The following is a 13278-nucleotide window of genomic DNA, read 5'->3' as shown; positions in this document are numbered from 1 at the left end:
GTGGTTTATTAGCTGTGACTGCAAAAAAAATTTACACATATTGACTACTAGGTTCCTGGAACTGTATCTTCTGGCAATGAGAAGTATAGTATCATTTAATGATTACAATTTCAGAGCGTATACCTCATTTTACAAGAGAGCACCCGAACCTTGCCAAAGCAATGTCTTTCAGCTGCCATTCTGAGTCATTCATCTATAAAGCCAGCTCTCTCTGGGTAATAAGAAAATACAGTAAGACCAGTGGATCCCATGGCTTCCATTGTCTTAATCTTTCTCTATAAAGCAAGTTCCTCAGTCAGAAACATTATCATAGGAGATATTAGATGATGTATAAAGTGTTCAGTAATCCTACTGTTGAGACTACTGGCAGCACTCAATAGGCAGGAAAAAGAATCAAAATCCGAAGTGTCCATTCTAGACATCATCCCAAATAGATATCCCTTCTGTGATGGCAAGGATCCAGTATAATCTTCTTATGACCAGTTAGCTATCTGGTGCCCTGGGCAAGGTACTTTATAATGGGCCTAGGGATGTTTGCACTGGTGGCATAATAGCTGGGTCTGCTGGGGTGCCTGGGTGGCTCAGTTGTTAAGTGTCTGCCTTCGGCTCAGGTCATGATCCCAGGGTCCTGGGATCGATCCCTGCATCGGGCTCCCTGCTCCACGGGAAGCCTGCTTCTCCCTCTCCCACTCCCCCTGCTTGTGTTCCCTCTCTCGCTGTGTCTCTCTCTGTCAAATAAATAAATAAAATCTTTAAAAAAAGAAAAAATAGCTGGGTCTGCGTGAGGAAATGGAAGTCCATGTTTAGCCTGTGCATAGTTCATCTCTTCCACCATGGCACCACTTAGTACATGAACCCCACTGCACAAAACACTGGAATCTGGGAGGGAGACTGCCTGATATCCTTAGAAGTGGTCATTTTGCCCACTTGACTATTAACAGCATTGTCCACACTGCTGTTAACTTTTTGGTAAACATTTTAATGGGATATAGGTAGTCTATTCTGGGACCATTCCAAAATTTCATCCACATAAAACTTGTGCCTTTCTTGCCATCTGCCTTCCAGTAGCACTCTTGTCAAGCTCCTGACCCTTTGACTAATCCAATAGCTACAGAGCGAAGTGTGGATCATCAATTCACATCATCTCTTTGCAGTAAAGTGAGAGGGAAATACTTGACACTTAGCTGTTTTGAGAGTCATCCCCAAAAGGAGCTGTGACACCACATCAGTGTACTTCATATGGTGCTGCTATCTTATGCAAAGCCATTTGTAATTTGTAATTTTTTTTCAGTCAATTTGACATAAAAAATACCCCATGGGGCCTCAGTGGGTTGAATTAGGGATAGCATGGAAGGAAAAGGCACACACATGGAGTGTTCATGAATTACCTTTCATAATCTTCCATCTGGTCCTTTTATTTCTACTAATGATGGACTGCGGCCAGGCACAGCCACATGTATAGCTGGAGAGATCAGATAGCATTAGTTCATGATCGGTAGCTTCAGTTGCGAGATTACCTGGTATCACATAGTTAGGCATTTTTTGTCTCCCACATCAAAAATACCCACAAGAGTAATCCTCTAACTTAAGTCAATAGGCAGCTCTTACCAGAATTTGTAAAGTGTTCATTTATGTAACATATTTATTGAATATCTACAACTTTACCAAGCACTCTGTTAGCCAACTGATGCCAATTCTCAAGGAGCTCAACTAGATAGAAATTTTAAAATATATATGATGAAGCAAATAATATTAATATTATAAAAATTGCTATAAAAATGAGAAATGAAATATGATAAGGGATGTGGGGCTTCTTTAAATAGAATGGTCAGAGAAGACTTCTTTAAGGAGATAACGTTTAAGCTGAGAACCAAAGCATAAGAACAAGTTAGCTACACCATGAGAGAAGATAATAGCATTTCAGGTAAAGGGAAGAAGATGTTAAAGGAACTGAGATCAGCTCAGCTGGAACAGAATAAGCTAGGAGGAAAATGATAAAAATTAAGTTTCAGAGATAGGCAGAAGCCCGCTCATGTAAGGCCTTAGACCCATGGTTACAGAGCTCAGATTTTGATTCTAAGCAGTATGGGAAGACAGTCATTTATTTATTTATTAAAGAAACATCTGTTGAGCTCCTTCTGCATGTTAGGTAAATTTCCTACCCTGGGAATTAACATTCTTGTGGAGATGATTAGATAAAAAGCAAATATGTCAAATCGTGATAATTTCTGTGGAAAAATAAATAAGCAGGGTAAAGAGAAAAGAGGGTGCTGAATAGTAAAATGTTATACATTGATAGAAGTACAGAACGCCCTTGTGATGAGGGTAGCTTTGAATAGAGAACTGAAGGAAGCAAGGAAACAAACCAAACAGATATCTAAGGGAGGGGTCTTTAATTCTCTCAGGGAGTTAAAAGGTTTTAAGCTAGGCAAATTACATACTCAATTTGCATTTTAAGATCACTTTTGCTGCTTAGTGGAAAATGGATTGAAGTGGAGGTTAAGCATGGAATTAATGATGGTGGTGACCTAGGGGCCACCTAGAGTGGTGACAGTGGGAATGGAAAGATGTTTTGGCCTAGATTCACTAGCACTTTCAGATAGATGAGACATAGAGGTTGAGAAAATGAAAAGAATCAAGAATAACTCACCCATTATTAACTCTAAACATCTGAGTAAATAATGGTGTCCTTTACTGAAATGGAGAGAGCTCAAAGTAGAGGATGGAGAGGAAGGAAAAGACAGTTTTGAGCCAAGGGGGGTGGGGGGGGGAGAAAAAGAAAAAAGTTTTATTTTGGATGTTAATTTGTTATTTCCAAGACTTTCAGGGCAGTTAGATATAGGAAGTCTGTAAAATCCACAGGAGATGTGAAATGAACATATGAACTTGGGAGCATCAGCATAGAAGCAGCCTTTACACCCAGGTAAGCACATGAGACCCTGAGACTGTGTGGAGAACCAGAGGGCCAGGCCTTGAGGGACTCAAGGTAGAGCTTGGGTAGAAAAATGAGGAGCTGGCAAAAGGTACTGGGAAGATGAGGTCAGTAAGCAAAGTCTTAAAACGTTGTAGATGAGAGGGTTTTGTGAAGGAAGGAGGGTTTAACTACTTCAAATGTTAATGGGAGCTGAGAGAGAGGAGCCGGGAAACACCGATGGGATTTAGCACTCAAACATCCCGGATGAACATGGTAAGCAGCAACTCTGACAACTCAAAATCACCACATGTTCAAATTTGATATTCTACTAAATGACAGTTTTCTTTTTTTTTTTTTTAAGATTTTATTTATTTGACACACACACAGAGCACAAGCAGGGGGAGCAGGAGAGGGAGAAGCAGGTTCACCGCTGAGCAGGGAGCCCGATGCGGGGCTCCATCCCAGGACCCTGGGATCATGACCTGAGCCGAAGGCAGACACTTAACTGACTGAGCCACCCAGGTGTCCCTAACAACAGTTTTCTATCATTCTGATTCATTTGGTTTTTCATTCAACATATCTATTGACTTCTTCCTTATAGGTAAGACGTTAGTACCAGGCTTTGAGGATGGATTTGAGATTGTTGAAAATCAGAAATTAAGTTGAGTTTAATATAGGGTAACCATATTTTCAACTCGAAAATCTGTTTTATTATCAAACCAAAATAGATTTAGCTTATGATACAAAAGTCCCACCCCAAGTGCTTTCTATTTTGATCAGTTCTCAGACCTCTTAGTGACTGACCCATAGAGAAATTATTAGGCTAACAAAATATTAAGTAACAAAACAGACACTATCCACAGATTTTCTGAGCATTGGACTTTTGAACTTAGTTGGTCCTCATGGAATAGTTGGGCAATTCAGAGCAGCCACAAAACATGAGGCTGTTTTATTTTGTCATAATTGATATCATGCATGTCCTAATGAAGAAAGAGGCAAAGGTCTTATGCTTAGTAATAATTGACATATTTATAGACTACTTTATAGTTCACTGAAGGCTTATATTAAGTCATTTAATCATGAATTCTGGGAGCGTTGTTCTTGTTATCCCAGTTTTACAGATACAAAAATTGAAACTTGAAAGAATTAAGTAATTTCCCCAATAGCATGAAATAAATGAAGCTCAGAAACTCAAAACCAGGATAGCTGACCCAGTTTTTTCACTCTGCCATACAGTGACTGAAATCTTTGACAACCCACTGACTAGAGAAAATGGAAGAGTCACAGTGCCCATATGTGTTTTGATAGGGATGGAAATATACAGTAAAGACAGAAAAGTCAGTAGCTACAATATCAGACATGGGCAGCTGATAAGAACTGTGCCATTCTCAGTCGTGAGTGGTGATATTTTCATTTATAAAAGAAGATACTTTTAGATATTCTTAATTTTTAGGCATAGGAGTGGAAATACTCAAATACTGAAGAATAAATAGATTTGCTAATCATCTTCATTAGCTCCCCAGTTGTGAGTGTGGTACATAATTCATTATTTCAAGTCTTACCTGTTTTTTGCCCACAGTCTAAAACAGAGGCCCAGACTTAAGCCAAATGAATGATTTCATTATTTTAAGTAGTTATTTTAAGTATATCACATTCCTGTGGTAATTAGAAGGTGGTATTTTGGTTGAGAACATGGACCGGAGCCAGGCCTCTTGTGTTCAATACTGACTGCCCATTACAAGCTACTTGACCTTAGTTGGGTGTTAAGCTTCTGAGCCTTACCCCTTACCCCTTCATCTATAAAAAAATAATAATAATCCTATCCTTATAGGATTGTAAGTATTAAATGCATTAAGTTACGTAATGTACTTAGAACAAGCCTGGAACAGAGGTAAATGTTCAATAAGTGTTATATGTTATTACCATTACAGTACAGCAACCTTGAATACCTTATAAATAGATGGGTTCTTTTTTTTGCTGAAATCTCTGTGGTTAAATTTGCTGTTACTTTTATAATATTTTGCTTATGTTCCTCCACAAATTTAATTCATATTAATATAGTATTTGTTCCTTTAAAATTATGCTACCTTAGCAAATTAATTTTATAACATCCCTTTCATCAGCTTTATAACATCCCTTTTCATCTGCACTTTAAAAGCTTTTCAGTATATGGAAATGCTCTCCAAACTTGTTAGAATCTGAACTCTCCAAAAGTGGAAATAAGAATAAAATGTATATTCCAGAATAACTATGAAGCACTGACTTGGATTTCCTACCAATAGCATAATGAATTAAGTTAGAAACATTAATAAGGAAAAATCTTTAATACTTCACCCTACAAACCAGTTTTGATATTGCTATCGTTAAGAATTAGGACAAGCTAAGAAGGAAACACTGAAAATAGTATTGTGTTTATTTCGCAGACATAGCAAAGATTTACATGTTATTGTTTAGATTTCATTTATATATGTAATTCACATGTAATCGTATGTTTAATTACATATGTTAATAGTATGGTAAATCATTTTGAGGTGTCATTGTTTTGGGCTTCAGAGAGGACAGCAAGGAATATATTATGAGGAGTGTTGGCAAAGATTTGAAACTTACTATCTTTAATTAATTACTATTATTTTTAAATTTCTTTTCCCTTATTAGATCAGCAGGATGTTCTAAAGAGTTTCTTTCATTTTAGTTTTTTCCCCTTCAGTCTGCGGGGTTTATCATACAGAAGTGTATTTTAAGAAATTAACACTTGGTAATTAATTATAAGGAATGTTTTAACTTTAACATCTGTACCAGATGTGATATATTTAATTATCTTTGTTTTTAAAAAGTCTTCGTAACTTTCATTATTCTTCTGTATGCTGCATCTTTTATTGAGCATTTTAGACAATTGATAAGCATTATTCAGTGGCATATGGTCTGAGTCTGACGTGCTTTGAAAAGAGTACAGAGTTTTCTGATAATGAGGATTCTGTGAAAATGGGAAAACCAGCACAACAGATATGCTTTGAGAAAGTATGGGTTTTTAGCATCTTGAAACAATATATCACACTCAAAGGGACAGAATTGGGCTGTACAATCTGTTAGCTCATTCTTGTCCAATCTGGTCTCCTCCTTTCTTTTGGAGCCAGCATTGTCATCAACTCACTGAATTATATTCTGACTGGAATGTATTTCAGGCACAGAGTAATGTATCTACTTAAATGGAATCCTATATTTCTACAAAAGCTTTTTGAGTATAATAAATTTAAAATATAAAAAAATTCTATTAAAAGTAATTGGTTCAACAGTTTACATATGTGCCTCCTCCCCCATCACCCTTAAAAAAAGGGGGGGGCCACTATTTAGAGGAATATAGATCTGTTTTTCTTTTATGTATAATCTCAATAATTTTTTTTGGTTTAACTATCAGGTAGTCAGTCAGACATATTTCAAAGACTGTTGGAAAGATACCTATACATTACAACAAATGTTGGTTGAAGAGAAATGAACTGTGTAATTAAAACTTCCTCTATCAGTGTTTTAATTATCATAATTCTTATTAAAATTCTATAGCAGTCTTACTTAACAAGAATTAAGCCTTAATGTCTTAAGACATCCATTGCATGTAGTAAGTGAACTTTTCTCCTAACCCTCTAGAATGGTACTATCCATCTTTGGAAAAACTAAAAAGAATGTAATTCAGATACTTTTTGTGAGGTTTAATTCTCTCACGGAACCAGGGTTGAGAGTCTACTCTGTAGTATTCAAGATCGCTGGGTCTTTTAATTCGAAATATACTGGATGGTGTAAATGAATTGAGTGTTATATTAGAGCTATATTATTTTATATAAAGGATTAAATGTGATAATCTTTGTAAAGTGTTAAGCACAATGCCTGACACGTAATAAGTACTCAACAAATAATATGTATCACCATGTTTTAAGCTTTCATTATCCAAAGTTTCTCAAAAATTTTGCTTGTTATTACATCATGATCAAGATGAAACATTTTAAGTATGTAATTTAATCAAAGGTGTATAGAATTTAATCAATAGTTTATATTTTCAGACTTAACCAGGCTGTCCTGGTAGTATCTTATGCTTAATGACTACCATTACTATAAATTTTGCTTTTTTATGATGTTCAAGTAACTCAGAATTCATCCAAAGTAACTATGTAATAAATGAAGTTGTTTTTTGTAATTGTCCTCATGAGGATTTTAGGTCTTTGCCAGTTCAGATAGGCAAATAGTTCTTTTTAATGCATTGATTTATGTGAAAGAGGGGGTCAGGAGAATGAGAAACAGCCTTCCCTGCTGTAGAAGGACAGAATATTAATGCCTCACCACATCTCCTGCCATGGGATTCTGTAGCTTTCCTATAGTAAATGGTATATTTTGAGGGATAGGATTGGCATTGCCATGAAACACTATAAATTATACAAGTTATAAAATTATTACTGTTATTAAGTTATGAAACTGAAAAAAAATCCCTGAAATTAGTTGTCACAGCAAGTATATCAGTGAATTAATTCTTGATAGTGTAAATTGAAGGTATTTATGCAGTGAACTATTGAACAAAAAAATGGATAATAGGTTGTCACTTGAGGATGGCTAACATAAAATTTATGAGACAAGACAAGCACCTTTCTTTATAGCATACATATGTAGTCAATTTACTTATCCTTTGCTAATTTTAAAGGTAAAGTGGATTTATCTTAATACATTTCCATATCCTTGCTTAACAGTTTATAAAAATGAGTATTCAGGAATATCAGGTTACCATACTGTGTGAAACAGAATGAACTGTTTACATATTGCATTCAGTTTGGGGGAAGTTTATAAATAACATGATGTGTGTATGATGGAAAGATTACTTTGTTTCTATGCAGTGCTTTTTATACATTAAGAACTGTTATAAAGCCAAATTTCATCTTCCTATTTTTGAATTATTAGTGTAAAAACAACTTATTTCCACATAAAAAAATTTGGAAAATTTTTCTTTTCACTGAAAATAAGATGGGTAAAGCAATTGAAGTGCTTCATATGTGAATATATTGTCTTATGCATTTTTATTAAACTGCAGCAGCCAGCTAAACTTTTGTGAGATTTTTGTGAGCTGCTCATTGGTTTCTTCACAACCAGGAGAGTGAATGTATTGCAAGTATATTTGTGTATATTTGAGGTGCTTAATAGTAGAAGGAAAAAAGAAGAAATGAAGTCTGAAGACAGTGTTGGTTATTTATACTCTCAGTCTTCAGGCATAAAAAATTATACATGTACCCATTTCCAAGTTTATCCTCCACTGTTCACTGTTGGAATATGGTAGGGAAGCTATAGATATAACAAAAATATGCCATTCATTTAACTGCTCATATATTCTCAAACCACTTGATTTCTACATTACTCCCCCCCATGGAGTTGTCCAAAAAGAAGATCCCCATACTGCATCTTGTATCATCATCTGCTTTAAGGACCAGTAGGAGTCTATCATTATACAGAAAGAGATTGGGCTTTCTATTTAGTTCTTTACAGGGAGTAAGTTGTATGAGAAAATAAGACTTGTTTCTGTTGCCATAAAATCTGTGTTGCATTAAATATTTTCCATGTAGAATGGAAAGTGATAGAATATTCAGAGATAATATAAAAGTTTCAGAAACTCTTTGGACATATGAAAACTTAGTGAGCTAAACCGAAATGGCTGAAATGAAATAACTTTACTACATATATAGCTTAATAATAGCCCTAATTGATAAAGAGCCATTATAAACCAGTAAGAAAAAAAAGCTTTCATATCCATTTAAAAAATGAAAAGATAATTTACCAAAAAAAAGCTAGTAGATATGAAAAGTACTGTATGGTGACTAACATAGAAAAGAAAAGAAAAAAGAAAAGAAAAAGAAAAGTATTTAACTGCACTGTTGATCAAAGAAATGAAAAGTGAACAAAAATATACCAGTTTGATTTTTTTAAATAAAGAAGCTGAGGCTCAGAGAGGTTATATGACTTGCCCTGGGTTATTAAGTTCAGTTAAGAAAGCCTAAATTTGAATGATTCCTGACTGTTCAGTGGGATTATGACTGATTTTTTTGCATTAATTTTTTTGTCCATATTTTCTAAATTTTTAGCAATGAGCCAAAAAGGTGGAAGGTTTTTCTATTACAGAAGGTGAACAAGACACTGAAACATTTTAGGCAACATTATATCCTTTCTAATAGTTGTTACTCATTTAAGGAGATATTGCATTTATCCACAGATTTTTTTTCCTTCATGCATGAGAATAAAATGGATAACATTAAACTTTAATTCATTTAGGATATACATTCTCACTAACTAGTTTCAATTAATTTAACTTTAATCATAACTGTAGATGAGGCCTATATTTTTGTTTTATGTAGTATATGAATCAAAAAACAAAACAGTCAATTATAATCTTAGAATGAAAATTTCACCTACATCCTGTCATTGTGCTTCTATTTGCAGATGGAGAACATCATTGGAACACTAAGAGATTCCAACCTGAAGCTGACACTTGCTTTCGGAATAGGAATGCATCATGCTGGACTACATGAGAGGGACCGAAAAACAGTAGAGGAGCTGTTTGTAAACTGTAAAGTTCAGGTATTTTATTTTTCATAAACAGATATTTAAATGTAACTTTAAAAGTTATATTTTACTTAAATATATTTTATTTTCTAGGTTCTGATTGCTACAAGTACATTAGCCTGGGGTGTAAACTTTCCAGCTCATTTAGTAATTATTAAGGGAACAGAATATTATGATGGAAAAACAAGACGTTATGTGGATTTTCCCATCACAGGTAATTTTTTTTAAATTTACGGATATAATAAGCTTCTATTTTCACCTTAATCTGAATTTGCATGCATTGAATTGTAGAGTTGATCACATTTGAACATATATGATGAACAAATTGTAAATTTTTGTTTCCAGTGCAAATACTGTTCAAAGTATTGAGCCGTTTTATTTACTTTTATGTACCTAATTTGTTAATAAATATCAAAAGCATAACTAATGGTTTCAAATTCACAAATAGATAAAAAGTACTGACTAATAGCTATTAGTGACTTAATAAATTATAGTTCAACATTATACTGTTTAATTTTAAATCTGTTTCACTAGAAATACTTCCATGGCACTTGTAGAACCAAAGGGTTTGTTGCTTCAGTGTGTCCATGAACATTCTTTTTTTTTCTTTAAGTTTTTTTATTGTTATGTTAATCACCATACAATTACATCATTAGTTTTTGATGTAGTGTTCCATGATTTATTGTTTGTGCATAACACCCAGTGCTCCACGCAGAACGTGCCCTCTTTAATGCCCATCACCAGGCTAACCCATCCCCCCACCCCCTCCCCTCTAGAACTCTCAGTTTGTTTCTCAGAGTCCATCATCTCTCATGGTTCGTGTCCCCCTCCGATTTACCCCCCTTCATTCTTCCCCTCCTGCTATCTTCTTCTTCTTTTTTTTTTTCTTAACATATATTGCATTATTTGTTTCAGAGGTACAGATCTGTGATTCAACAGTCTTGCACAATTCACAGCGCTCACCATAGCGCATACCCTCCCCAGTGTCCATCACCCAGCCACCCCATCCCTCCCACCCCCCACCACTCCAGCAACCCTCAGTTTGTTTCCTGAGATTAAGAATTTCTCATATCAGTGAGGTCATATGATACCTGTCTTTCTCTGATTGACTTATTTCACTCAGCATAACACCCTCCAGTTCCATCCACGTCGTTGCAAATGGCAAGATCTCATTCCTTTTGATGGCTGCATAATATTCCATTCTATATATGAACATTCTTTTAACATATTTTAAAACTTGATAAAAGCATTGTCAATGAGTTCTGAAGAGGGAAATATACTGTCTGTATTTCCACTCAATGATTACATGTAAAAACTATATCTCTAAATCCTTTTTTACCTCAGAGATTCCTGCAGTATAAAAGAAAGAACATTTATACCATAAGTGGGAAGAGGGTGAGGCCTAAATGGACTCATGGGGTGGGTTCCTGGGGAAAAATAATCAAATTAATCTGCTGAAGAGATTTACCCATATATGTCTTACTTTTTCTTGTTTAATTAAAATAATAAAAACTCTTTTCTTAAGATTTTATTTATTTGAGAGAGAGAGAGCACACACAAGCAGGGGGAAGGGCAGGGAGAAAGGGAGAGAATCTCAAGCAGACTCTGCTGAGGGTGGAGCCCAACGTGGGCCTCAATCCTACCACCCTCAGATCATGACCTGAACCAAAACCAAAAGTCAGATGCTTAACCAACTAAGCCACCCAGGGGCCCCTAGTAATAACCCTTAAACAGCATTTTTAAGCATTTAACTAAAGGAAACGTCATTCTTACTTTTACAAACAGTAAGAGAGACCCTTTTCAGGGATTCAATTTCCTTTCAAAATGAATTGATTATTTAATTATTAGGGAACTCAACAGTAGGCATCAGAGATAATATGCACACTCTTAAAATATTCTGTATTCTTGGTTATTTTGTTGTGTTCTCAAACATGCTATAATCACTAAATATACCTTGTGCTGTCTGCCACATTGTGGAATACCTCTTGTTCTCTTTTTTATAGATGTACTCCAGATGATGGGGCGTGCTGGGAGGCCTCAATTTGATGACCAAGGCAAAGCTGTAATTCTGGTTCATGACATAAAGAAAGATTTTTACAAAAAATTTCTTTATGAACCTTTCCCGGTAGAGTCAAGGTAAATTTTGCTATAAATTAATTTAAATGGATTCATGGCATAGCAAGTTAATATTTATCTCATGATATTTTATTAGATAATCAGTAAAAGTTCTAGTTCAAAAGAATTATTTGAAATGAAACTGAATTATCACTGTAAGACAGAATTCAATTATAATTTCATTTTTAAAAAACCTTTTAAAAGAAGCAGTGCCATGCAGTGTTGAATCACACGAACTCTGGAGCCAGATAACCCGGGTTCATATCTGAGCTCCACTACTTCCTTCCTTGATCTTCAGCAAGTTACTTGATTCCTCAGTGCCTTAGTGCACCTATCTTTAAAATGGAGATAATAGCAACACTAACTATCTCATAGGTTACTTGTAATGATCATATGTATAGTGCTTATACCAGTGCTATCCCATAGTAAGCATTTAATAACGTTTTAGTTTGATGTGCATTTTTGTACTGTAGTTAATAAAGAAATATCCAAAATAAAGAGACTTGTAATGAATAATTTAGGCTACTGCCTTATTTCAAAATTATCACATACTTCTCCGTGGCCCAGTAAACTACCCCTTTGACAAAGCCTTCCCTCATTTTCTCAGTGGAAAATAGCCTTTCTCCCTCTGATTTATATATTTTTATTTATAACTTTTGTCATAAATAACTTTTTTATTGTTATGTTAATCACCATACATTACATCATTAGTTTTTGATGTAGTATTCCATGATTCATTGTTTGCGTATAACATCCAGTGCTCCACGCAGAATGTGCCCTCTTTAATACCCATTTCCAGGCTAACCCATCCCCCCACCCCCTTTCCTCTGGAACCCTGTTTGTTTCTCAGAGTCCATAGTCTCTCATGGTTCGTCTCCCCTTCCGACTTACCCCCCTTCGTTTTTCCCTTCCTGATATCTTCTTCTTTTTTTTAACATATAATGTATTATTTGTTGTCTTTCTTAATGTACAGTATTCTAACTGCAAAGACAGCACATGTTTCTAATTGATAGTGTAAACAGTTACTGGAGTTTTTATTCTAAGTGTTAATGTTCCATTTTTTTAATTTAGAAAGTCTAAAAACATGGATTCACTTAACACTGTGCTGAGAGAAAATTTATGATCCTATATATAATATATATCATATTATATATGTATATATATATATAAACATATATAATATGATATATGTATGTTTTAAAAGAAAGCATGAATAATGATCTAAATACCATCTCAAAAATTTGGGAAAAAAATTAACAAATTGAACTCAAAAGAAAAGAGAAGAGAAGAAAGATAAGAGCAAGAATCAAAGATTTGAAGCCAAATATACATTAGAAAAACATCAAAAAGTCAAAAGTTGGTTTTTTGAAAAGAATGAAATTGGTAAATCTTTAAGTCTGATCAAAAATACAGAAAGAAAGAATGAACAAAATAATATTAGCAATGAAAAGATCACAGACATTAAAAAGATATTATGAAAAACATTATGCAAGTAATTTTAAAATTTAGATCAAATGATAAAATTCATTAAAAAACTTATCAAACTGAGGGTTGCTGGAGTGGTAGGGTGTGGGAGGGATGGGGTGGCTGGGGGATAGACATTGGGGAGGGTACGTGCTATGGTGAGCGCTGTGAATTGTGTAAGACTGATGAATCACAGA

The 13278-nt window shown here is 34.7% G+C and overlaps 1 protein-coding gene across 6 annotated transcripts in view; it reads left to right on the top strand.

The window, feature by feature from the left end:
- The window catches only part of ASCC3 (activating signal cointegrator 1 complex subunit 3), a 332162-nt gene that overhangs the window by 229374 nt on the left and 89510 nt on the right, over positions 1–13278 (top strand). For all 6 annotated transcript variants that reach the window (XM_073893705.1, XM_025863078.2, XM_073893703.1 and 3 more), the window contains 3 exons: positions 9380–9517; positions 9596–9716; positions 11506–11638. In XM_073893705.1, coding sequence (XP_073749806.1) covers positions 9380–9517; positions 9596–9716; positions 11506–11638 — 392 coding nt within the window. The remainder of the gene's footprint in view (positions 1–9379; positions 9518–9595; positions 9717–11505; positions 11639–13278) is intronic.

This window comes from Callorhinus ursinus, unplaced genomic scaffold (assembly GCF_003265705.2).
Source record: "Callorhinus ursinus isolate GAN/ISIS: 27379988/994484 unplaced genomic scaffold, GSC_fseal_2.0 scaffold6, whole genome shotgun sequence".
NCBI lineage: Eukaryota > Metazoa > Chordata > Mammalia > Carnivora > Otariidae > Callorhinus > Callorhinus ursinus.
The sequence above is the reverse complement of the archived record's forward strand: the minus strand, read 5'-3'. Positions and strand labels throughout refer to the sequence as shown.